General features: G+C 45.0%; 1 protein-coding gene across 1 annotated transcript in view; it reads left to right on the forward strand.

The window, feature by feature from the left end:
- Window positions 1-27724, forward strand: part of Shroom3 (shroom family member 3) — a gene marked incomplete in the record, with an annotated part of 287861 nt that overhangs the window by 169033 nt on the left and 91104 nt on the right. The window contains 1 exon segment of the mRNA XM_013516209.1: window positions 1744-1851. Within this exon segment, the coding sequence (XP_013371663.1) occupies window positions 1744-1851 (108 nt within the window).

Here is a 27724-nt window from a genome sequence, read left to right on the forward strand (position 1 = left end):
GCTCATGTCAGGGAAACACCCTTGTCAGTAGGGCTAGGGATTAGCGACGGAAACCCAGACTCAGTCTGGTGGAGGCCGGGAGGGCGCCCGGGAAGGGAGTATGTGAGAACCCGGCTCCACGCCTCTCCTCAAATGCCTTTCCCTCCCGGTCAGGAGGGCAGGTCGGCGGGATGTAATGGCTTTGGACTTGTGCCTGGAGTGGCATCGGGACTGCTCAGGGGACAGGGGACACTGCCCAACCTATACTGGGCAGTGCGACTGGAGGGTAGAGGGGCCACTGTGCTGGACACCCAGGAGGAGGTCTGCTGGGGGAGGAAGGAGGGCTTTTGCCAAGCCTGCTGGGTGAGTCGACAGAGCCCTGCGTTTGTCATCCTGACTTTATTTATTTATCTGTTTATGTATTTATTTTTGAGGCAGGGTCTCTAGGCTGCCCAGAGGTCTCAAACTTGTGATCCTCTTGCCTCAGCCTCCCAAGTGGCTGGGATTACACATGGCAGCATGACACCTAATTTTAAAAATATATAGATAATCCAGAAATGAATGGGCTAGTATTGTATAATTACACTTACAAGAGATGTTAGGTTGGCTGCTTGGTTGGTTGGTATTTATGTCCAGTGCATCTCTTGTCTTTTTACATCAGGCATAAGTGTTAAAGTAAAAAATATTTTTAGTAAAAAATTTTCTTTCCAAAGGATCCATTGAAAGTTAATTTTCTAGCATGTGATGGGACCAGGTCAACTTTAAATGGCAAAATCCACCCATGAAAACCCTCCCTTCTCATTTTCTTCCAAGTTTTCATCTGCAAAGCTGTAAAATGGCCTTCGGGACCAGAGTGATGTAGCTAGTTTTTTTAAGTATATTCAAGAGCAAGATAGAAATGAAATTGTCCTTTCTAATCTGCAAAACTGCTTTGTAGTCTGACCCTAGTGAATGAGCCTGCCATAGGTCAGATCAGGAAAGAGGTTTGAGGCCAGGCGTGGTGGTGAATGCCTGTCATCCCAGCACTCCAGAGGCTGAGGCAGGAGGATCACTTGGAGTTCAAGGCCAGCCGGGGCTACATAGTGAGTCCAAGGCCAGCCTGATCTACATAGTGAGACTCCAGCTCAAAAATAGAGAGAGGTTTGTTTAGTACTTCTGAATACTAAAGCCTTTAGCAACCCTAAAAGCAACTTTAGCTTTGGGGATGGAGGGACATTGGTCACAGACCTTGGCCTTGGCCTGTGTGGATACTGAAGCCAGCTGTGGGGCAGAGAGGATCACCACTGTTCACATGTGTTTGGAAGGCAGGGCCCTCCAGACAGCCAGGCTTTGGAGGTGTCACAGAAACCCGCTGAGCTTCTCCCACTGTTGGGTGGCTGTCCTCAGCAGACAGCTAGCTCTGTTTGCAAGGGGACCTTCTAAAGAACCCCAAGCAAACATGCACTAGTCCTTTTCCAGGTACCATACACATATGCTAGTGCCTCATGCTTACACTTCTGGGAAGACCCTGCTATCATGAAGCCACCGGAGGTGAATTTTCCTCTGAGGACAGTGTGGGTCTCCTGCCGGCCGTTTCCCTAGTCCCAGCCTCTTCCCTTGTGTGCCTGCAGCAGGGCCGCTTGCGGCAAGTTGATGATTAGGCAGGGTGGCTGGGAGGCGCTGCTACCTGGGGGAGTTCTGTTGTTTTTATAGTCGGTGCCAGCTGACTAGCTGGTGAGTAAGGCCCTTCCTCTTCCCTCTGGGCTGTGCTCCTCTCCACACCAGGCTCTGCACACTGCCGACTGCCGTGGACATGGTGCTGAGCAAGGGCGGCTGCCTGGCTCTGATGTTTCCCAGGTTTGGGACCCAGAACCCAAGAAGACGGCGGAGTTCGTAAGTGAGGGCTGCTCGGGCTGTGGGTTTTTTCCTGGTAGTTGTCCTTGCGTGAGGGTTTCTGGGGAGAAGGCGAGTGTGGAGACAGCATTCATTCCTCCTACTTCTCCCAGCAGGTAAATAGAAAGTGCTCAGCACCACAGGGGAAGCTAGGTGCACCTTGCAGCTACCTTGGGCTGACTTTAGCTTAGCCCTTTTTTCCTCTAAAGGACTCTTACTTCTGGAAGTTTCTCTGTTTTAATCAGAAATAACATCTTGTTTGTTCTTAGGCTTGAGCATTACAACAGAAGAGTAATTATGGCTAGCTGTACTTTATTGGAATTGACTTGCTATCTCCTGCTCTGCTTACAGAAACAGTGCTTGTTTTGCCCTATGGAAGCGCTTTTGAGTTACACTACTAACATGTGTGTCAGCAGACAGGTTATTACAAGAGACCATAAAGGAGGGCTTTCTTCTAGAGCCCTCAAAGAATTTGTTTTGTATGTCACGTAGGGAGAAGTAATTTATGGATGTCTTTGGTTTTGTCTGTGGGGATTTCTTGTAGCTAGAATCTGCACAGGTTTCTGAATTTTTCAGTATAAAGATCAGTGCCTCAGTGGGTAACATGGTTCTTTGCAAACTGGTAGTTGAATTGGATCAGCTTTGAGTGACACTTTCCCCAGCCCTCCCGCATCAGCAGTGCTTCTCTGAACCAGCTGCTCTGCGCTCACCTGCAGGCAGCGTTTGATTCACAGCCAGCTGCAGCCTGGTATTCTTATCTGTGCCAACCCCACACTAAATATGAGAGTCTGTGCTTGAGAAGACAAGTCATGCTCATTACCCAGCCTTCTCCTCAGAGGTGATGTGCCAAAATCACAGAAGCAGCAAACCCAGACACTTGGTGTGAGGGAGCATAAACTCAGCGCTTCACCTCCTCATATTCCTTTGTTCTTGGAATCATCATCTTTCCCAGCTATGAGCTCGCCGCCCCTTGCTTTGTCTCTGGTCAGCATCTCGGCCATTCCACAGATGGAGAATAGCAGTTGCAGTGGGCACACCACATGGCCCTGAAGCCAGTGACTGAGCAAGATCTAGCCAGCTGCCCCGTCTTCTCTCTAGCCCTCTGCTGCCTGAGAAATTACAGCTCCGAAGAGGAGGGCAGGAGGCCCCGGCACACTGCCCAGTGCTGTCTGAAAGCAGTATGCATTTCAGTTACCACTCAGAGGCCAGGAGAAACCAGTGGATCAAGTTGGGATGCGGGAGGGCCACATAGACACATAGATGGACAAAGAAAACAAGGTTAAAAATGAGAAAAGCGGGGAGCCTAGGAAGGTAGGAGATATGCTCGACTATCCCTTGAGTGCAGGCTGATCCTTCTTTCAACTATGGGCTGAAATATGCTAGATAATATTTGTTATACAGAAAGCACAGTGTGTCCCCCTACGGGAAAGGGTAATCAGAGTAAAGCCAAAGCATAACTTAAATCATTGGTTCAGTAAATATTTGTTAAGGATCTCCCATGAGCCAGGGTCTCTAATATTTATCTTTGTATCTGTATCGCCTGTCACATAGGTGGACAGGCAGATGGACTAAGGTCTGTGGGGCTGTATTTTAGATACTCCCTGTCTCTCTGTGCTCTTCCTCCCTTGGGACAGGACAGTCTCAAAGACACCTGTCTCACCGCTCCCTGAACCGCCCACTCACAGGAAGGAGAATTTCCTTAATGAAGACAAGTAAACACGGGCCTGGGTGCCCACAAGGACAACGCCTCTATGTACTTTTACCCAGATTGAATCAGGGAAAACTACCTGGGAAGAAGGGCACACCCTCACTGATTCAGTGGAGTGACATTTGCATGGCACAGGCTTCACCCGGCCAAGCCCGCACACAGGTGTAGGATCTCTGGGGGCAGCCAAGGAAATATGCCTCCTTGTCTCCAGAGGTCCCCATCCTTCACTCCCTGTCCCCTGTTACCTCTTACGACCCCAACTTCATCTCAGGCATAAGCAGCAGGATGTAGGAAAGACACACCAAACAGCATTATTTATTGGATGGTCTCCATGCATTCGCCTCAAATGAAAATACAGAATTAGATTACTATACCTGACCAGTTGGTTCACATTTTAGACAAATAAATTGGCAGATAGAGGTGAAGTAAGTACAATGGAAGGTGGAAATATACTCCAGGGAGAGGCCAGTACTGGGGAGGAGAAACCGGTCAGAGCTGGTCATTTTGAGAGCCTAAGTAGGACAAGATCTTAAAATATTTCGGATCCAGCTCTGTGTTCTTGATCAGCCAGAGGAAGGGCAGATCTGTTGGGAGAAGGAAAGGTGAGCCCCACACTTGATGTCTGAAATGGTGAATAATTCCTTTGTACTGGTTTCTACCTTTGGGCCGTCTGTATGTGTCACACGGCCAGCCGTGACTTAGCAATGACTTTCTTACTTTCTGTTTCTTTGATAACCATGTGAGCCCAGTGAGGGTGAGGACTTCACCTGCTTCATCTCTGGGTCTCCGAAGCCAAAGCACTGACGTTGTTGAATTTACATATGATACCCCAACCTTCACTCCCAATGCCACAGAACAGGGTAAGGGTGATTGTAATTAAGTCTCCAGTGAGAACTAGGGTGAGGATGTGAGGTGCTGTGAGAATTCAAAATAGAGATAACTGTGGGTTTGAGTGGTCAGACAGCGTGTGTGTGTGTGTGTGTGTGTGTGTGTGTGTGTGTGTGTGTATGCATGCTTGTATGCGTGTTCCCATGAATTAAACCCAGGCTTTGCCTATTCGAGGCTTTACCCTGATCCACATCCACAGGCCCCACATAGCCTTCTTGACTACAGGATTACTCCACTGGGGTTTAGAGGATGGGATTATGAGTGGGAGTAGCCCGCTGCTGGAGGCAGAGACTCAGAATTGGGAACACTTATGGGGGACAGCGGTGACCAGTGTGAGTGAAGCAGAGGAGTCCTGCTGGACATACTGCATCACATATGAGGAAGGTAGGATGAGGACAGAGCGGGAAGGGACTAATAGAGATGTTTGAAATTTAAACTTTTAGTAACGGGAAACCACCGAAGCCATTTAAACCAAGCCTCAGAGATGAAAGGAAAACTCAAAGGAGCTGAAGCCAGCAGTGCCAGGCAAGACAGACCAGAGCGGGTGGTGCTAGTGGCAAGGAGACTCCGAAGCCATGTACAGCTGTGACCCCCATGGGTGAAATTACATGGGGGGAATGGATTTCAGGGTTTTGGGGCATTTGGGTGGGTGGGTAAGCTTGAGCTAAAGGTATCATTGGTATGCAGAGTGTTCTCTCCACGTGAGGATTAAAAACGCCATAGCTACACAGTTTACTGAGCGTTTACTAAATGCTAGCACTGTCCAAGCATTTAAACACAGCTCATCCACGCATTCTTTTGAAGTAGTACTACTATTAGTTCCATTTAGCAGATAAATCAGCCAAGGCACGGAGAGATTAAGTAATTTGCTCACACTCAGGCAGTTAATAAAATGCAGAGTCAGGATCCAAAGAGGAGGAAGGCTACACAGGTCTGAGGCGTAGCCCCAAGTACCCACCAGCAGGGTTGTGGGAAGTTTGTGGTGTGATGGAAGAGATTCTGAAAAGCTGTGTGTGCAATCACCATTCGGAAAGGCAGTCAGAGAGCCCTTTCCTGTACTGGTTTAAGGAGATCAGTACACAGTATGATAAAATAATATGCTTTTCCTGTGATGTCTTAAACATTAATTTTTTTCATTTGAAAAGGAAGAATAGTCACTGTAAGAATTCAAATCTTAGCCGGGTGTGGTGGCTCACACTTGTAATCCCAGCACTCAGGAGGCTGAGGCAGGAGGATCGTTGTGAGTTTGAGGCCAGCCTGGGCTACAAAGTGAGCTCAAGGCCAGCCTGAACTGCAGAGCGAGACCCTGTCTCAAAAAAAAAAAAGAAAAAAATAGTGAATGTCACATATAATCATAGTGGGCTCCAAAATCATTGTCCTTCACCAAATGTAAATTCTTTCAGCTCTTTTTTTTTTTTTTTACATAGGCTGATGTATTATTATGTTAATATTAATCTTTTTTCCCAAGGTTGATGATACTGTTTGTAACTGGCTTTTTCATTTCAGAAGTGAGACCTCGGCCATGTCCATACATACAGTTTTGTTCCCTTTAGGATTCACTTTCACTTTCAGCATTACCCAGTCTGGGTTCATGTTCTTTTCTGATCAGCAGAGCAGCAACAGATGTGACCTAGATTCTTACCGCAAGGCCACTTTTGTTCCTTTTGTGCCTTAGACAGGACTCAAGGCAAAGCAAGCTCAAATGGGACACAGTTTTGTCTTTCTGTGAAAATAACAGATGCTAACATTTATTCAGTTGGTGCTTACTATGAGCCAGCAACTACTCCTGGCCCTATTTTACTGATGAGAAAACTGAGGCCCAGGCTGGTTAAGTAACTTACTTGCGCATATACTAAGAAAGTATGAACCTGAACCCTTGCTCTGTGTCTCCAAACCCTGTATATTTAGCAGCACGTGGTCTGTGTATCACTTTTGCAAGTCTTTTATGTGAGCTGATTAAAATGCAGGGGTTTCCATAGCAACACTGGAGGTCAATGGTAGAGCAAAAGTTGGTCAATAAAGCTGAGCTCTACTACTTCTCTAGCAACTGAAAGGGGCGTTGTGTGAAGGAGCCCTTCCTCTCTGCCATTCTGTCCTGTGATCTCTGCACTGCAGCTACAAGTGGGCTGGATTTTCACTCACTGCCCCTCGGTGTCCACAGGGGAGGCCTCTGTACTTGACCCTCATTCAGTGTCTTTACTGCTGTAGGCGCCATGGATGGAGAGTTGCCCAAGGTTCTCGGGTGGGTGAGCCACAGAAAGGCTGTGTCTGTCCACCCCGCAAAATCCACACAGACTTCCAAAAGCCTCCTCAAATCGATGTGTAGATAAGTAATCCCAGTGGAGCAGGCTTAAAAGGACCTTGGTTTTTTTGTTACTGTTTTCTGTTTTGTTTTTCATCAGAATGAACCAGACCAGCTTAATATACAGTCTCTTTCAATCGAATAGTGTGACTTTCTCCTTAGCTGGGTAAAGATATCCAAGGTAACGCCACATCACTGGAGCCTAGAAGACTTCAACGTTTGAATAACTTGTTGGTACCACATTTTACCACATTTTATTGTATCAAATTATTTCTCCTTAAAGAGAAAACACTTTTTCTATAATCTCAACATTATTGATACTGATATGTGAGCTGTTCCCTACTAATTTTTCAGTCTCTGGCTGTGGGCCTGAGAATTACAACCCTCAAAATCCATGGCTGGTTTTCTGGCAATGAGGCCCCTCCTCACCTCATTAGCATAGACTGAGGAAGTTGAAAGCACCCCCCAACTGGTGATTGGACCCAGGGCCTTGTGCATGCTAGACAAGTGCTGTGCCACTGAGCTACATCCCCAGGTCTTTTTATTTCATTTTGAGACAAGGTATCACTAAGTTCCTTAGATTGTCCTGCAATTTGTGGTTTTCCTGCCTCAGCCTCCTCAGTAGCTAAGATTACGAAGTGTGGCTGGCAAAAGGGGCTTTTAAAAAAATAAATACAAAAAATGCTTCTCTCACCCCATCACTCAGGAAATTCCAAGGGTTTTAGGAACCCTGTTTCAGGCATCTGAGATGAAGATTAAGTAGGTATGTCTCATTTATACCATGATGTCACCCTCTTGGAGGTATGTGTTTTCACAGAACCTCAGGATGAGAAGGAAGCTGAAAATTTAAGCTCAGTTTCTTGTTGATCTATTTTACAAGGTTTCCATGGTAGTCAAGTGGCTTCCACTTGTGCACCGTCAAGGACAGTGAACTAAGTACAACAGCAGATCTCATTTTCAGAAGTCAACTTACAACAGTGCGCTTTATCTGACCTCTGTCACTTACTGTTCCCAAACATTACCCTTTCATCCTTTTTTTTTTTTTTCTCTTTTTGAGACAGGGTCTTCCTATGCAGTTCAGGCTGATGTTAAGCTCTCTTTGTAGCCCAGGCTGGATTCTAACTCACAACAATCCTCCTGCCTCAGCCTCCAGAGAGCTGGGATTGCAGGCTTGCGCCACCACGCCCAGATTCTTTTCATTCTTGAACCACATAGAAAATGTTGGGCGGTTTCTCCACTTCACCTCTTTCCAGGTTTGTGAGGACCATCCTCACTTCCTGCCGAGTTCAAGACCTTATTCGCATGTGCAGCTCTAGAATCCAAGGCTGCTGTGATTCCCCTCCTTGACTGTGTCCCAAAGTGTCCATGTCATTCTCCTCTGCCAACAGATGTAGATAAGGACAGCCAGTTCCCTGTTCGTTATGGCTTCCTTGTGTGAGGGATGCTAAACTTGAGCTTCACCAGTTCTTTAAAAGAAGAAAAAAGCAAGGAATTTTATTTTGGAAAGTTTGTAGGGGCAAAAAGATCAATTGGTTAGTTTCTTTTCCTTCAAGTAATATTACTGGAAAAATAAAACTATGGACATAGATTTTTTATTTAGCATATTTTAGCATCTTTCTTACCTGCCTTGTTTGGTGCTCATATTTACCTACTGTCCCATTGATTAGATAGGAAGTATGTAAAGATAATACCATTTAACTTTTCATAAGTAACTAAGATCCCTAAGGTACCAAATGCCAGGGCTTCTTAAAAGTGAGAGAGATGAAATATTGTAGAGTATTTTTTGTGCCAGGGATTCTTTGAAACAAATAGCTGGCCTTTAGGGCATTTTTTAGCAGTTCCCATCCCTTTTGTTCTGTCTTGATGAGTCACTTTTCTGTGACTTTGTTTCTGTCACCTTTAAAGAGTTTAGTCCCTTCCTCTGCTGTCACAGGCAGGACTTGGACGCCAACTCCAGACCTGATTTGTTTTGTAACTCTAGGAGAAGGTAAAAGCAAATTGATATAGTAGGAAGGCTTTCTTTGATTAAAAACTGGAACTGCACATATGTCACATTTGATTATACCCTTAGAAATTACTTTTCTGACAAATTACTGCTGGGAGGCACCAGGCATCCTGGGGTTGAGGCTCTGGGAAGATGGCAAAATGCATGACATCCTTTGTATCACTTTCTAAAAGCCTCTGACTGGAGGGCTCTGTATAAGAGAATGTCACAGAAATTATTTCCTATATGAAAACCATTGCTAAGACGAACAGGGCCCTTCAGCCACTGGTTAACTAAAAGAGGACAAAATCTTGTAGACAAACAAATTTTAAATGAAGGCCAAGTAATTATAGCAGAGAATGTGTTGGGTAAGAGTGACTATGTGTAATTATATAGTAATTACGCTGACAATGTAGTACATGCCACCAGCTAGCTCCTTGTGCATTCTGATGGGGGATAAATCTACCCCCACCAACAGCCCCCTTCAGATCTCAGAGACCGACAGTGATATGGTGTGGGTGAGACGGTTTCTTCTTAAAAGAGCGGCCTTTTCCTGGCCAATTAAGAGGTGCTGCTGTGAGGATATTGGAGCCCACGCTTAAAGGGAAAAAGGAAATTGAACCTTCTGTTAAAAGGAGCTAACGATGCCCAGAGCAGTTGGGATTAAAAAGAACAAAGTCAGTTTAAAAAAGATTTCCCAAATCAAAGAGCTGCTTCTTTCATCAAATACCAGAAAAAAAGCAAAATGATTTTCAATGAAAAATGGGGCAATGGAATCAGCCAAAAGGCTGACTCTGAGACTTCAATCAAAAACAGTGAGGTTGGAATAAAATCCTTTGAACTTTTTGGGAAGAAGTGTGCTCCATTAATTTGGGATATCATCATAAAAGATAAACTAGTTTTTCTTCAAAATTATATGGATGATCCAGAAAAATATCAAAATGGCAACAAGAAATAATGTATATATAGCTGTGTGTGTGACACAAAATAATTCAGGGTTAAAACCTAGCATTTGGATGACAGTGACAATGGTTAGGTGGTCACTGTGATTGTAATTGTTTTAACCTTGGTAGGTAGTACATTCCTTAGGATGGTTCATTATAACCATCTGCACTAGTCTACATGGGCAGCCATGACAAAATACCACCAACTGTGGCTTAACCAACAGAAATCTATTTTGTCATAGTTCTTGAGGCTGTAAAGCCCAAGGCCAAAGCTTCTGCAAGATTTGGTTTCTAGTGAGGGCTCTCTTTGTGGCTTGCAGATGACTGCTTCTCATTCTGTCCTCCTGTGGCTTTTCCTCTGTGGCTTTGCGTAGAGAAAGAAAATGAGTTCTAATCTCTCTGTCTCTTTCTCTGTCTCTCTGTCTGTCTCTTTCTCTGTCTCTCTGCCCATCTCTCTGTCTCTGTCTGTCTCTCTGCTCTCCGAGGTTGAACTCCAGACCCTGTACATGCTGAGAAACCTTCTATCACTGAGCGACACCCAGTCCTAGTGTCTCTTCTTCATAAGAACATGGTCCTGTCTGATCAGACCCACCTTTATGACCTCATTTAACCCTTAACCACTTCTTAGAGCTTCCCATCTCCAAATACAGCCTACCACCATGGAAGCTAGGGCTGCAGCATATAAATTTGGGGACACAAACACTGAGTTCGTAGTACTTATCCCTTCCACAATAAGGAAGAAGCCAGAAAGCTCCTGGGCTTGGCACATGTGAGGCTTCTGGCTGCACTTGTCTATCAGTGGGGAAAGCCTTCACCTCTTAGGGGATAGTCAGGAAACCTGAGACCAGGCAAGGCTGTGTTTTCTATTTGTTAAATTATAAATGAATTCATTTTCTAAGCCAGAGTGCACAGCCAGTATAAGCTTCTTCATAATGAATTTGCTTGAACTGTCTTAAGACGCATTTAACAGCAATGTGCCAATGGGAAATTCCCATTATAACCCATGAACATTGGTTATCTATCCAGCAAACCAGTGTTCTGCAAAGGGAGCTTTGCACTCTCCAACTTTACTACCTTTGAACTTTCACTGGATGTGTTTTTGTTGTTGTTTTGTTTTGTTTTGTTTTGTTTTTGAGGCCTTGAAGTTACTTTGTAGCCCAGACTGGCCTCAGACTCACAGCAATCTTCCTGCCTCAGCCTCCCTACAGGTGTGCACTACCACACTGGCCAGATGTGGTTTTAATGGTTTCTAAATTATTATTTTAGGATTGAAAAAGATTTCTAGCCATAAAACTAACCACTCACTCCTGTTTATACTCAAAGCTAGCTGAAGATACTCAGGATGTATCATCTTAGCTTGAAAATTCTAGGATGAATTAAATGTTCTAGAACCAATTGTTAAACTCAATCATGAGAAAAATACGCGGGCACTTTTGTGCTATGCGTACTGAGCCAGAGCTCATGTGCTGTATTGGCAGTTGATGCTGGCGGTTTAATAATTTGAGCTAGATAAAGGGAAAGGGCGTCCCAAGACAAGAAAGATGATTCTCACAAATGGGAAAGACATCTGGACTGATAAGAAAACAAACTGAAAGAGGAGCTAAAGATAAGCAGGAGACTGCTCATAAATTTCCCACAGGTTCAGGCAGAGGGTCACGCAGCTGGATTGTAGGCGGGTCACTGTGGTGGCCTTGGAACCGGTGTCCTGATCTGGAGCCCCGGGCGAGCTCCCTTGCCATGCACCCTGTCTCCAGCCATGAGGAGGTTGGAGATTCACAGATGAGAATAATTGCCCAGCACAGACAGGTATTGTAGGTTATGCATGGTTGATGCAACTCTGAGGTCCTTGAGAAGTAGGCCAGCCGCTGTCCCCTGCCTTACCTGTGCTATGTCAGATGACCTATAAAACTTACCCGGCAGCTGGAAAGTTTTAACTGTTACGTTTCCCTTCCCAGCAAGCCTTCCTGGAGAGGGTGTTCTGAGTTATGAATTCCTGTAGGATAGGAAATGCATGGGAGTCCTTATATATTTAAAATTCCCAACAGCAGCAGCTGTGGGCTATACACATTTACCTACCTGTGAGGTCCAGGCACTGCAGCTGGTTGTGTGAGGATGTGCCCGTGGAAACACATATGTCGAGTGTGTGTGTCAAACGAGGAGAGGCAGGAGAGGGCCATGCACCATACTCCACTGATCCTGAGTAAGACTTTCGCTTTGTTTGGAGTCTGCCTTTAAAAGTAAAACTGAACTCCCTGAGGTCTGATGTAGAATGAAGCAGTATCATGCAGGGTTGCTGAACAAACTTACATTCAGTTACATGATTTATCTTGAGTCTGTCATTTCTGCCACTAGCGCCACTAACCTGCCAGGGTTAGGATCCCTCTGTGGAGGTTTTCTTTGTGCCAGACCCTGCTGTAAAAATGGCAAGCATTTTGGGTGAGTCGTTCTTTGCTGGGGGTTGTGGCGGACACTGTAGGATGCTTAGGAGCATCCCTGGCTCCTCCCGAGCAGATGCCAGCAGCATTACCTACCCCAGTTGTGAAAACCAAAGTGTCCGCACAGTGCAGAGTGTCCCCTGCCAGCACAGTTGTCCCTCGTTGTGAAGCACTGCCCCAGACAGGACATGTCTGTGATGGGTTTGCTATTTGCAAAGAGCGTGTGCTGGAGAGTCTCATTCTCACCTTCATTTCTTCATTTATTTATGAGCCTTTGCTCTGTGCCGTGAACTGTGCTGGGTGATGGGAACGCGTGGTGTGTGCCTTAAAGAGAAGAGTCCAGTATGGGAGGAGAACTTACAGATACATAAAGGACCAGTCAGCGTGGTGCATGCAATAGAATGAGCATGCTCAGGACTGGGAGAAAAGCGTAATGCTCAAGGGTAGGCAGCGCCTGGCCCTGTTTCAGGTGGGTGCTGGAGGCATCGAAGAAGCCTTCCAAGATGAGTGGCAGAGGAAGTGAGAACACGGAGCCACCGAGGACAGGCGAAAGGGCGCTGAGGTGTGCAGAGTGTTGGGCACGTGTTAAGATTCTGGAGAAGGGGCTGGGGATTTAGCTCAGCGGCAAAAGCGCCTGCCTGGCAAGCGCAAGGTTGTGAGTTCGGTTCCTGGTACCGGAGAAAAACCAAAAAAAAAAAAAAAAAAGATTCTGGAGAGGTGGACAGGATGGGCTGTGTGCCGTTCTGAGAGCTTGGACTTGGGGCGGGGGGAGCCGTCCATCCAGGGTTCAAGTGAGGGAGCGATGTGTTTTGGTTGATACCAGCTGCTTTGTTCAGTATGCAGGGAATGAGCAAAAAGGGTGCAGAGTGACATCACAGAAACCCCCAGAGAAGCTGAGAGACACTGAAGTCCTGAACTAGGGTGACAGTAGTAGGGGGAGATGCAAGAAATACTTCAGAGATCAAACAGTACGGCTTAGTGACTTTTCTGATAGGAAATAAAAGAGAGTGAGGGCTCCAGGGTGCCCACTGGCCCTTGGTTTGGCCCCTGGTGCCACTGTCTAGCTTTGAGGGTGACCATGGCACTATCACATTGACTTCTTATCATCCTCACTTTGTGGGTGAGAAAACTGAAGCTCAGAAGAGAAGGGTGATTAGCTTGAAGCCACACAGCAGTGAGCAGAGCGACCTGGATTGGAGAACTAGGTTTCCGGCCTGTCGTGCACAGCTCCGGGGAGTGTGCTGCAGTAAACTGGTGGGCATGGGCTCACTGGGAAGTAGACTTGATCACCACTGGCTTCTATGCTTGGTGCTTATTGAAGGGAGTTTGGTGTTTTCTACTAAAGTTGTACCAATATAGTGACATGTCATCTGCATACATTCTGCATGAGTGGAAAAATAAATATCTGTATTTCATCAGATGTTTTTTCATCTGTATTTCATCAGATGGTTTTTCACCATCTGAGCTTCAACCTTCGCCCTCCTTAATAAGGAGCACCCAAAGGCCCCATGGCCCATGTTTTGCTTCTTTGTTAAAATGCTCACCTTGTCTCTTTAAACACAGGGGCAAGGACACAGTCATAACAAATACCTGTTAAAGGATTGGCAATTTATAGTATTTTTTAAACTTAACATTAAATTCTGGGCCAGTAAGAAGACCTTCAGTCCTATTGTTTCTGCCCAAAAATATTAACTGTGACGAAGATCAAGAGTGACGAGTAAGCAGGGAAAGGAAAGAAAGCCACTGAAGGCAGAAGCTCACGGTGTTGTTAAGATAAACACAAAGAAAGTCCTGTCATTCTCCCTCGGTTGCTCCTTTAACCTTCTCTCCTCCAAATCTAAACTTCAAAGTTCCTAGCAAAACCAAGATACAGCAGTGCAGGATTAGTTGACTAATTTACTTATATTTTGAGGAAGTGTCCCAAAAGGCCGGTTAAGCCTGTCTGACAGCAGTGACAGTTCTCATCGTCAGGAAGTTTGGGAATGATGACGGCCTGTGACCTGTGTGGGCTCAGGAGGCCACTCAGAGCTGCCAGAGGACGTCACTGGTGTTTATCTCTGAGGCCTGAGGATCGCCTTCCTTCTCACCACAGGGAGAGAAGGTTCTGGACACGGAGAAGGGAAGATTCCGGTGCTCCAATTACCTGTGGCTGCTTACGTCTGTTATCTCTGCGTGACAATTTAAAATTGCTTCCTTTTCTTTTTTTTTTTTTTTTTTTTTTGGTTTTTCTCCGGTACCAGGAACCGAACTCACGACCTTGCACTTGCCAGGCAAGCGCTTTTGCCGCTGAGCGAAATCCCCAGCCCAAAATTGCTTCCTTTTCGTTAAGAGTGTGCTGTGCTCACTTAAAGTAGCCAAACAGCAAGTGTCCCTGCGGGTTTAGGGTCCAGTTCTATGGTGCAACAGTGACATCCCTTGGCCTATGTGTTAATGATAGCAAAACTTCCTTCGCAGCGCTGTGACTGTGAGGCTTCCTGATATGGAGACAGTAAGAGGTCAGACTGTCCCAGGGCCGCAGGTGAGAGTAGCTAGTGCGTGGTGCAGGGCCTGGTCCTCTGAAGACTGGGCCGGCTCAGGACCCTTCCCAGTAATATGTATTCTCACAGCAGGGCTGGTCACTTGGTTCCCAGTCCAGTCTGTAGAATCTAGTATCTACCTTCATTGGGCAGTGGGGAGGCCACTGGTATGAATTAAGATATACTATTAAGTGCATGAGCCAGGGGAAATCATTTTATTCCTAAACCTTTTCTACACTGACAAAATGAAGTTGATGGCAATGACTGCTTTGTAGTTACCAATGGTGTTAACCACACTGTATAATAAAGTCCCACCATCCCATAACTGTGAATATTAGAAAAGCACAGATAGATCTTCTTAGCATCCATCAGACTGTGAGGATGGGAAGCTGAGAATCAAATTACAGGTTTTCAAACCACAAGCACTGGTGACTTCTGTTCCTGCCCTCGATGGGGTTAACTGTATCATTACAGAAACCCCAGCAGCATATCTAAAAGATCACTGAGATTTGGAAGATGGAACACCAAAGGAAGGGTTCTGGGCATGAGACCCAGCAATGAATGACCAAGTGTCTTCAAGTAGAAAAATGTGCTTGCCAGTCCCCATCCCACAGAGGACAACATAGGAAACCACAAAGCTACAGTTATTTATTTTCACCTCCTATGAAGCATTAAGAATGAGGGATGAATAAGACCACCCACCCCACATCTTTACAGACCTCCCTGTTGTCAAGTGAGGTACACACAGTATGACAAAAACTGTGACGTACTATAGTGTGTTATTCTGTCCGTCATTCCTGCAGGGTGCCGTGGGGCACCTTCCAACACCCTGCTGATTATATGTGCGTGTGTTAGGATCAGAGTCACGGCTAACGCGGGTATCTGTGGATGGAAAAGCAAGTGAATATTCTCAGTTCAGCTCAAAGCCAGCTCAATCTCAAAACCAAACAGAGGCGGCGCGAAGCAGAAGGCACATCTCACTGACACAGACACAAAACCCGGGAGTTCAATGGTATGTTGTATCATTTCATAGTAAATCTTTTTTTGGCAGGGGTTGGCAAATAGAGAATTTGTAACAGATTTTCAGTGCACACAGCCAAACCCATTATTGACTCACTGGTAAAACTTTTTCAAATCATGGAATTATAGTTCCAGACCAAAAAAAAAAAAAAAAACCAAACAAACAAACAAAAATAAACCAAGAAAGACTCCTCTGCAAAAGAATCTCATTCAGATTCCATTCCTCTTTCCCACTGGGCTCAGCAGCACGGCCTGGTTCCAGCACTCGGTCTTTCTGGGTTGTCTTGTTTTAACCCTTGCCGGAAATACCCAGGGCCCTCCCTGCAGCCCCCTTTCCACCCTGGTGACACCTTCTCCACGTGAACTTACTGACCCTCACGGGAGGCAGGGTGGTGCTCCACTCCCCATGCACCATGGAGTGTTCTCAGGAAGAAGCCAACAGCTGGCCCTGGGCGTTGCACCAGGTGCAGGGGCACACAGCTGGGAGTTCTTTCCTCTCCCTACCGTCTGGCCAGCCAGGTGCCTTTGAAAGAGTGGAGCGCACATTTTAAAGCATCAGCCTCATTGGTTGTTTTGGTTTGGAAACAGCTAGTAGGCAAACTGGGAAGACTGTAACCTACAGATGTTGGCTAGGTTTAGAATCCCTTCTAAGACAGGTTCCAAAGCATATATAAGTCTCAGGGACCCAGGGAAGCTGATATTGGGCTATGAAAAGCCTTTTATATGATGTAAGGAAAGACAGTTAGGGGCTGGAAATGTAACTCAGTTGGTTTAATCCCCAGCAGTGCAAAAATAAATAAATAAATAAATAAATGAGTTCATTTTAATTGAAACGAATTATCCAAGTCAAACAATTTCAGCTGGCTGAAGGAGTCCCCAAAAGGTAACATTTTGCTAGCCTGAAATCAGTGGTAGAGGCAGGTGTCCATGGCTCTGCCGTGCTCCAGCTTCAGTGTTAAGACCCAGGAGTGTCTGCTCAGCATGCCCCCGTGTGCCTGAAATCCACTGGACTGGGGGCCCTGCCTTCCCCCAATACAGAATAAAAGAATCATTGATCTGATCTTACAAGCCCCCTTGTTTTGCAAGACGAACTACAGAGAAGTTGTTTGCAAAGTCACACAACTTGCCAAATCGTGACAGAATCCATGTGCTGGTCTACGACTCAATCAGCGGTCCTAATGGCAACAAAGCAGCCAGGTGCTCCTGAAACCCTGCTTTGGTTTTTGGCTGGTTGGTTATTTTTAACACAGAGTCTTCTACATTGCCCAAGGTGGTCTCGAACTCTTGGGTTCAAGCAATCCCTTTGCCTCAGACTCCCAAGTAGCTGGGATTACAGGGATGGCCATCACATTTAGCTCAAAAATTCACTTATTTTTTTCTTGGTGCTGGAGGTCAATCCCAGGGCCTCATGCATGCTAGGCACTTGTTCTACCTCTGAGTTGCACTCCCAGGTCTGGTGATTGTTTTGAATTAAATTTCTGGTATTTACATAAAATGTCCACTGTCCAGCTTTGTTCTGAGAAGTTGGTAACACCCACTTTCCAAAAGGCAACAGTAGGGTTGGAGAGGACCTTTGTCAGGACAGAGGCACTTTAGGGGATGATAACCCTCCTGGTTCTCCTCCTCTGCTTCCTTCTTCTAGTTCTATAGGAGCCTGAGTCATGACAGCTGCCTCACCCCAAGCTGTAGCTTTGGGATACCTTGTCTGACTATTCAAACAATTTCTTATCTGGCCGATACATACCAAGTATATTTGGCTCTCAGCTCTTGGCAGTTGAAGATAATAAGCCAGATTTTCAAAGAGAGTGAGCTACTTCCTGGCGTTGAGTCTGGCTTTGTTGGAAGAGGCGGGTGCTTTTGCTGGAAGAAAGAACATTCTGTAGGCCTGTAGTGAGGTCCCACATGGGTTTCTTATGTTGCTTCAGAAAGAACCCTTTCTCCTGGGGTTGTTTACTCATCAGAAAATTCTTTAAGGAAAGTATGTGGTATTTGTGAAGTCCAGGAGTTTATTTAGAAAAGCACTTTCTCATCTAAAGACCTTGTTAAACCATATCTCTTTGGAAGAAACTGCATAGCCACATGAAATACATACAGTTGATCATACATGAATAATTCTTCTTGGGTTTATATAGGCAGAATTTACAGCTAACTGATAGTTGTCATTCTCAAGTCAGAGAATCTAATTCTTTTAGCAGCATGTAACAAGGATCCAGGGAACTTTAAAAAAATAATTCTGCCTGTGCTCCAACTAAAATGCTAAAGAGAAAGGTGGAGCCGGGAATTCAGCCCCAGGAATTATAACTCAGTTGTTTTGGGGTTGGTCCTGGGTGTCTGGGTTTTTTGCTTTTGTTGTTTCATTTTACCGTGAAAAATCATGCAACATTACATTTAGCAGCTTAACTCACTTTAAGTGTACATTTCAGTAATGTTAAGTATATTCATGTTGTTGGGCCTTATGAATGGATCTCCAGAAATTTCTCACCTTCCAAAACTGAAGCTCTCTGTATTTAAAAATAACCCCCTGTTTCCTCTGCCCACAAACTCTGGATTTAAGAGCTGCACAGGGGATTCAAATGAGCCCCCACGCTGAGAACTATTCCTTGGAAATATTTCCTGCTCCGAAAGAACCTCTACACGTTTTACAGTTCTTACCTAGGTTCCCATAGCGGCCAATACCATCCAGAAATGGGATGAGTTGATTGTCTATATAAGGTCCCAGCACCTTGTATGTCCTTGAGTAATAATTATCCCCTGCATTTGGCCTCATATAGTGAAGTCTCTTCTCCTCCGCGGCAGCTTGGCATGCAGTGTGGCCTGGCTAGCCTCCAAGGATCTTTGATCTGCTATCTTGCTGCCACTGATAGCCTGTATTTAACTTCTCCACCCACCCTCCATACCAGTCGAGGGTGGGGCACCAGGAAAGTGTACCAGGAAGCTGTGGCATTCCTGGAGCTCCCTGCCCATCGGGAGAACCAGGCCAGAGGACAGAAGGTGCTAGAAGGCCCTGATCCATGTGGCTTTCCTGCCAGGCAGCGGTGAGACCCATAGCCTTGCCTGAAGAGCTGCTTTGTGTCACATCTCCCACAACAGTCGATCCAGTGTTTTCTGACGTTTTATGGCTATTGAAGTTGGCCGATTTTATTACCTTAATTCCTGGCATGTCTCTTTAGTGTCTCCTGAATCTAGGAGAACAGAAATATTGCCCTGTTCTGGTATTTTCCACAAGCTGCCTACTTTGTCCATTTGCAGAAAGCAGCAATTTTTTAAAGAAACAGATACAAGTTGAAGCTTGGACCATCCTTGTGTCCATTGTTTGTAACACACAATTCAAAGCCTCGCCCTACCCTTCGCTGGTGTGTGTCTAATCTTTCCCTCTGCCACCAGGTGTGACACCCTGACCCCGTCCTAGCTTCATTCCCTGATAAGCTTTAAAATTCCCTGGTGAATTCCGCTGTATCAGTGCTGACCTGCCTGACCTGGCATACTACAGAGAGCTTTCAGAGCCTTGGGAAATTCCAGCTGGACACTGTTACCACAAAACAAAACAGGACCGGGTCACTTGCTGGCCCCTGTGCATTACAGGGGAAAGACTTTTATGAGGAAACTTTCGAGCTGAAGTATTCCTTGATTTAAGGCAATACCTTACTTTACAGAGACAGAAAAGTGCAGTTTTCTACATTCTAGAGTTTAAGGGAAGTCTGAGGTGCCCAGTATCTCTTAAAGCTGGAGAAAGTTCTGGACCACTCACTCAATGTAACTGGAGATTTGCAATTTCAGTCTCGGGCTGGTCATGTGGGTACCTGTTACTCAGATGCTTCATGGAACTTGGCTTGCCTGAGTTGAAGTATCAGAAGGATCTAGCAGGCAGGATATCTTTTAATTTCTCCAAAGGAAACACTGAGCAAGTAGGAATTTGGAAAGAGATTTTGCACACCCCATTCACAATAGCTGAAAGGTGGCGGCAACCCAAGTGTCTACTGATAGACACAGATAGACAAAGCATGGTATTTACATACAATGGTCGGTTATTCAACCTTAAAGAGGAACGAAATCCACTTACAGGCTCCAACATGGACAAAGCTTGAGGACATTATGCGAAATGAAGGCAGCCAGTTACACAAGGACAGATGCTATGTGATCGCAAATACATGAGGCACCTAAAGGGGTCAGATTCATAGAAAAAGAAAGTATGCTGGTGCGGGCAGGGGCTGGGCATGGAGGGGTTAGATAATTACTTAATGGGTACAGAGTTTCAGTTTTGCAAGGTAAAGAGACTCTAGATATGAATGGTGGTGAATGTAGCTCGATAGAGTGAGCATACTTAGTGTCATAGGCTTCCCAGTGTCAGGACGGTGCATTTTACCTTATGTGCCCTTTGCACAATTTTTAAAAATGAAACACTGAGCAAACAGAAGGTCTGACTATAAGTGCCATGCGAACTGAAACGAGCGTTTGACATGATGTATGAATTTCTTCTTTGATGAGATTTATACAGAGAAAAGCCTGTGTCACAGAGAATTGCTTTTTATGATGAGTGAAAAGTAAATGTTACACATGGGACAGGCTGTGCAAAAATGGGCCTGTGTCAGACACTTTGAGGAAGCTAAGCTAAGGTTCCATATCCACCTGTGCCCCCGCCATCTGGAAAGCCAGCACCAGGTCTTCCAGGTACCTCAACCACGACTGAGGTCACTTCTCGTCAAATCTCCTCTTCCACTTGTCCCGCGACACGTTGGGTATCACTGCTTGTCCTGTGGCTCAAGCCTGATGTCTGGGCATCTTTCCTGGCCATCTGTGGTTCTCGCCACCTTCCACAACTCATCCAAACAAGTCCTCTCTCTCTCCCAACACTCAGACTTTTACATGAAGGCCCAAAGCCGCACCTCTCACAGTACAGAAAAGGAGAGGACAACCCAAGCATCTGTCAGCTGGTAACGGACGAACGTGGTGTTGTGTATCTGTACAACAGAGTGCAGTGAAAAGAATGATCATGGGTTAATCTCAAGAACATGCTTCATAAAAGAGCCGGACACAGAAGACTGCATGTTTTATGATCCTAGTTATCTGAAATATCTACAAAAGACAAATCCATAAAGAATAAAAGGAGATCCATGATAGCCTGAGCCATGGGTAGGAGCGGAGGGGGTATGAGGTGCTTTTGGTGATGATGAAAATCTCTTAAAACTGGAGTATGCAAACCTCTAAATTCACTTACAATAATTGTCCACTTAAAAATGAGAATTTTATTTGGAAAATAATAGACTTTCATATGACTCAGACTTGTGGAAAGGAGGAAAGGAATAAAAAAAAGGTATGACGGCTTCAATCAAAAGTGAGGTTTTAAAGGTCTTTAAATAAATTAACAAGACCTGTCACCGGTTGTGGTGGTGCACCCCTGTAATCCCAGCACTCGGGAGGCTGAGGCAGGAGGATCATTGCAAGTTCGAGACCAGCCTGGGCTACAAAGTGAGCTTCACTTCCAAGGTTTCTCCTCAGTGGTACCACTCTTAATCTTCTCTGGCCTTACCCGAGGTTAGCTTGTTTTTTCTTTATGTACTGTGGTTTGAATTCAGGGAGCATTGAGCTACATCCCCAGCCCTTTTTCTTTTCTTGAGGCAAGGTTTTGCTGAATTTTCCCAGGCTAGCCTTGAACTCCTGGTAGCTGGAATTGAACGTATGTGCCACTATGCCCAGCTGGAGTCAGCATATTTGATGCTCAGCAATTATTTGAGCTCCTACTGTGTGCCAGGTACTATCCTAGGTGGTTCAATCCCAATAAGGCCAGTTAAGCTCCCTGGCCTAAAGGAGCCTGCATTCCCTGAGGAGCACTGTCACCTCTAGGATGCCCTCCTGTGGTCGCATCCTAACTGTTCTCCCAATCTCTGGCCCTGCTTCTCTCTACCTGTAACCAGTGTGATCCTTCTAAAATGCAAATATGATCCTGTCCCTTGGCTGAAAAGCACTGCCAATGCCTTCTGCTTGCTTTTTGGACAAACTTCAGACTCCTAACCAGGACCCGAGTAACCTCCTGTCCAGGGCCTGTGAGGCCTTTGTGCCCAGGCTGCATCTGCCGCTTGCTCCATGCTGCTGTCTTCCCTTTCCTGCATCCCACGGCTCTCTCTCCTCCATTACTTTTGCCAGCCTCACTCCCACTTAGTCTCGGGATCTCAGTATAGAGTCCTTTGCTGGTTCCTTGTTTCTCAGTAGGAGGCCGCCAGCAAGCCCGGTGGATTCCGATTATTATACAGTGCCCTGGCATAATAGGTGCTCAGTAAAACATGGCTGTTGAATGAATGAACACCAGGAAAGACTAACTCTGTCCTTCCAGAGAGAAACAGATGTAGCTGGCATTGACCTTTGTTAGTTACATGATGCCAGGTCCTCCTTCCTTAAAGGATGGAGTGTCACTCTGAGCTAGGAAGCAGGAGCTGTGTGGGCAATTTGCATGATGGCCACAGTGAGAAAGTCAAGTCTCTCTAAAAAAGGAGCATGGTAAGACCTTCTAGTTTAATTCCATAAGTAGATCAATGACAAATTGATATTCATATAATATGTTAAGGTCATTTGTCTAGGAGAAACTAAAGCATTTAGTTTTTTATTTGGTTTTTTGAGATAGAGTCTCACTCTGTAGTTCAGACTGGCCTTGAACTCACTATATAGACCAGGCTGGCTTCAAGCATGCAGTGATCCTCCTGTCTCAGCTCCCCAAGCGCTGGGATTACAGGCAGGTGCCACCATGTCTCGCTACTAATGCAGTTTAAAGAGAACCTTTAAAAAAATAAAGATAACCTTTAAAAAAACAACCGAATTTATCCCTATTGTTGATAGAGAATCTATCAACAATAGAGATAAGAGACTATATCAACAATAGAGAATATATCTCAAATGTTTTGATCAAATACTTTTTACTGTGAGACATTCTGTTCAAATTAGGGACAACAAATTAAAAAGAAAAAAAGAGACAACGTTTGGCTAGGAGTGTAGCTCCATGTTGGAGTACTTGACTATGAGGTCCTGGGTTTGATCCTCAGCACTGCAAAATTAATAATTAGCTGCAAAATTAATTAATAAAAAAATTTAAAAAGAAAAAAAATTTTTAAAAGGATACACTGCTCCTCCAACATATATCCCAGCATGTTTTATCAGGAACAGAGACCAAACTGTATGAAGCTTTCTACTTGAATGTTGATTTACTCCCCGAAGAAAATCCACTTTTATTATTTAGCATATGTAGGTATTAATTTGTTGAGAAAATATCATTTGCATTAAGAGGAGTCTGTCTCATTGCCTCTTTAAAAAAAGAAAAACCTCTCCAAGTTTGCAGAACTAAAGAATTAAAACATTTGCTCTTTGTGACTTTGATCAACAAACACCCATCTCCAAAACAAAAAGGCCAAATGCCGTATTTTTTAAAAAAATTCCTTTCCCAGATTAAATAAATTGATAAAAATAGCTTAGCCTTCTGACTGAATAAAATAGAAAAAGACACAAACCGGGCATGGTGCTGTATGCCTGTCATCCCAGCACTCAGGAGGCTGAGAGGCAGGAGGATTGTTGCGAGTTTGAGACCAGTCTGGGCTACAAATTGAGCTCAAGTCCAGCCTGAACTGCATAGCTAGACCCTGTCTCAAAAAGACAAAAAAAAAAAAAAAAAAAAAGGGCTGTGGTGGGAGGAAGAAATGGAGCAGGGTTCTCTAAGCCAGTTGGCATTTCTGTCCCCAGCTGTTAGGTCCATGGCTCCTTGGGTCTCCCCGAGGTGTCTCGTTGCTGTCATGTAGTAGGGGGACATTGTAGTGAGTTACCTTGATCTTCACTTCTTTTGCCATTATCCATTACCCATGTATAAGTTTTAAAGTACCCTGTTGGCCAGTGAGGACTTTCCTTGGGAGATCATCCATAGTTCTCCCTTCTGCTTCTGTAAACATGTGTCTTTCTTTTGTTTCCCCTCATTTTGTGCACGCAAACAGTAAAAATATCTAAGTGTAACTGCAAGGCAGCCTGCTCCGAGGAGAGACGGTGAGGGTGGGGGCTGCGGTGGGCTGGAAATCGCAGCCAAAGGAACGAAGTGTATTTTTGTCTTCATCTTGAATTTAGCTATTTCCTTTTCTTTTTCTTGTTCTTTACTATTTTTTAAATTTAAAAATGTTTTAATTGTAGTAAAAAACAACATAAAATTTATCGCCTTCACCAGTTTTACCGTACAGTTCCGTAGTGTTGGGTGCCCGCCCAGTGCTTTTCCACCAGAGCTGTTCCATCTTGCGGAAGTGAAATTCTACACCATGGCACAGCCCCCCCCCCGCCCCCGTTTATTGATGCTTAAAAATGCGAACGAAAAAGATGGACTTCTCTGATTCTGTATAATGTCCTCAACGTGTTGTATGTTCTAAAGTCAAAGATTTTTAAATAGTTTTTTTCTTTAATGTAAGGGAAGAAGAGATATGTGTTTCCCACAATGACTACTTGTTGTATTTCTTGGGGTTATTTATCATTTCTTATTTCCTACACATTTTAAGATGAGTGGTGGAGGAAGTAGTTCCTACCCTCACAATTTTAGCAGCCTGACTGTCCCCATAACCCAGGACAGGGTGAGCTGTCCTGTGACTCTCGGAAGCAGAACCGTCCTGCTCAACAGGAGCACAGGACAAGTTTCCAGAAGCCAGGTCCTCCCTCGGCCTGCTGACCCCCACGCCCCACTCCCCAGCAGCCAGGTCGCCCCACCCCTTGTTCTCATGGTTCACATCAGCTGCCAGGGCCTGCTTGGGTTGGCTCCAGTTTTCTGAAGCCTGGCAGTTAGTTAATAAGAAAACCAGGATGTAAATCACTGGCCCAGACAGTTTCCTCTGGGGAAACTTCTAAGTCTTGTCAGGTCTTTTCATTCCTCCACTTGGGAAAGAGACCAGTGCTCACTTCAGACACAAATATGAGCACAGACCTGAGGGAGACAGGGTGTGTGTGGTGGGGAGGGGAGCCAAAGCCAGGTGTTTGGCATAGGCCAAGTCTTATCCATTTTATGAAGAGTAGGGATAACATGCTGGGGATTTTTAAAAGTGGAGTTCTTAATCTGGCAGCTCCATACTGTTTGGGAAGGGTTCTCACTTGACAATTAGTGATATGGAAGGAATTACGGCTCAAAATAGGTTTTAAAGCATTCTTTTGTGAACTTGGTAGTTTTAAAACCTAGGTGGGATGCTTAGTGTGTGTCTGCTCTCTATTATGTACTGTACTAGCAGCTTCCAAGGCCCAGGTGAGTAAGAAACATGTGGTCCTACCTTGTAAGACCTTACTATCTGGTTGTCAAAACCTGGAAGTATGTTATCACAGTAAAGCAGGCTGACGTCTGGGACATGCTGAGGAACAAAGTCAGTGCCCTAAAGTTGTTAAGGGAACTAAACATGAAAGATTATACAGAAAAGCCCTTGGTAGAATGCTCCCCACCCTACTCAAAAAATGGAAGTTGTTCACAATAACATGAATAATAATAGCACCATCCAGATGGAATCTTCCCAAGAGTATAGCTAATTGGGAGGACAGAGCATACATATGCATCCAGCAGTTTAGGGTAAGCACCCTAAATGCAAATGTGGGGGGAAGTCTAAAGGAACTGAGGAACAATCTTGAAAGGAACTGGACTTGTGTAAACAAAGGGGTTGAGGAGGATGACGTGGGCTGGTAGACAGGAGAGGACCGTCCTGTGCCTAACAGTGGGGCTCTTAGTCCAACATCCTGGTGCTGTGCAGTGTGGGGTCCCAGATGCGAGTGAAGGACTGGTGGGTTTGGAGGGAGACTTCTGGTTTAATGGCACCAGCGGCCTTACTGGAGATAAAACAGGGAAAGTCTCTGTAGGTGATCAAGGATGTGGTTTTGAACCCTCAGCGGAGAGAGATTCTTTGGGTAAGGATCAGGGAAGTGTCACTGAGAGGAAATGCGCTCCGCAGGTCCGAGGAGGTCGACAAGCACTGCTACAGTAGAGACTGGGAGGGAGAGACCAAAACCCAGCAAAGGAAAATGTGAGTCAGGTGTCTAAGAGGGAAGCCAGGGCATGCTTGCAAAATGGTAATCACTCCACTCACTAAAGGTTCTTTGCGAACTGTCCTTTATAGTTGTGCCAGTTAGGAGGGAATTGGGCAAATTTCAATGTCCTTTATAAGAGCAAGTCTTTGCCTACAGAGAATAGACATGTAACTGTCCTAATAAAGCAATCTAACCTGCAGTATACTGTGCTGATCAGGGTGGGGGCTTTGGAGTCAGACCCCTTTAACTCTTCGATTTCGAGTCTTTCTGTGCCCCCCTCACTGGTGGACCTTGGCAAGTTACATAAACGCTGAGCTTTGCTTTCTCTTCTATAAACCTGGACTGATAATAGCTACCTTGAGGTATCAGGGTAGAAATGAGAGAGTATAGAAAGCCAGAGGCACAGTGTATGACTAATGCCAGGGATGGAATAAATAGTGCCCATGCGTTACTGTGACTTCAGGCTGCAGCTCAGCTTCTGCGCAAGTCCATCTTTGCAGATCCCGCCATGAGGCGGCGACAGCCAGCAGCCTACTCTATCTGCCCAGGGTTCGGCTATCTTCCTGCCTTTGGCCAAGACAAGCACACTTTGGACACCTCCCAAAGTACCGACTGTAAGAACTTCAAAAGCACATTTTCTCTCCGCATCTTATCTTCTGGTTCCTAGGCAAGAACACTAGAGCATGTGGAATAACACTGACATCCGGCTAGGAGGAGCAGTTTCCTGAACACCTACTGGGAGAATGCTGTGCCTAAAAACAAATAAACTGGAAAGTAAAGACAGCTTTTAACTCCTTCTGGGATCTGTATGTGAAAGTATAAAATAAAACCTGTGACTTGATGCAGGCAAAAGAGAACTTAGAAAATTACTCTGGAAAGAGTCACCATGATGACTGGGGCTGGGGATGTAGCTCAGCGGCACAGAGCTTGCCTGGCAAGCACAAGGTCGTGAGTTCGATCCCGGTTACCGGCAAAAAACAAAACAAAAAAAAGAGTCACCATGATGGTTGGTGGCTAAAACTGCTTTCAGAGCCACAATGTTTGCAGGTGTTTAGGGAACAAAGGGATGTAATTTGACTTCTCTAAGACAGCAGTGTAAGTGAAACTGCCAAAAAGTCAACAGGAGTTATGCTTAGTTCTTTTGTTTTCCGTTTAAATGCCAAAGAGGCTAGTACTGCAAGACCAATGAAGCTGCCAACAGACTGGTGGAAAATTTTTATTTTCAAACAAAATATTAAGATTTACACATGAAGATAAGGTGGATTTCTTTTTAAAACTTGCAGTACCAAAGGTTTTAGTGCCTTTGAAAAATATGTACACATTCAATACCATATTGTCAGCGGGGCATGGTGGCTCACGCCTGTAATCCCAGCACTTGGGAGGCTGAGGCAGGAGGATCATTGGGAGTTTGAGACCAGCCTGGGCTACAAAGTGAATTCAAGGCCAGCCTGAACTGCAGAGCAAGACCCTGTCTCAAAAAGACAAAAAACAAACAACAAACAACAAAAAAGAAATACCATATTGTCTGAACCTCAGTAGCAATAAATCAGCAAACTTGTCTGCACTTCGAATGTCCTTATTAGTTTTACCTCATCAACTTTGTTTTAACCTCTCAAAGCAATTGTTCCCCAGGTCTTTGGATTGGTCTTAAAGCAACAATCATGGTGATGTTGATGAAATTTAAACTCTTAAATTATTTATATGAAGTCAAGACTTCATACAGAGTCTTAGGGAAGAAAAACTGCAGTCAGTAGGATAGGTATCTTGTTACTTGCTATAAAGAAAATAAATTTGAGGGCTGGGGATATAGTTCAGTGGCATAAGCAAGGTCCTGAGTTTGATCCCCGGTACAGCAAAAAAAAAAAAAAAGAAAAGAAATTTGAGGTCTCTTTTGAAAGACCTAAAATTCTGACACAATGCAAAAACCTGATTATCAAATCAATGTACAGGTTTTTTCTTAGAAAAGTAATGTTAGTCTTGTTGCTGTTTGCATTGTTGTGAAGTAGTCATTGTTGGTGTCTTTGATGAGGCAGGCAGGGAAGCAGTGAGTCACAGGTTTTAAGCA

Source organism: Chinchilla lanigera, unplaced genomic scaffold (genome assembly GCF_000276665.1).
Source record: "Chinchilla lanigera isolate Chin_1 unplaced genomic scaffold, ChiLan1.0 scaffold00032, whole genome shotgun sequence".
Lineage (NCBI taxonomy): Eukaryota > Metazoa > Chordata > Mammalia > Rodentia > Chinchillidae > Chinchilla > Chinchilla lanigera.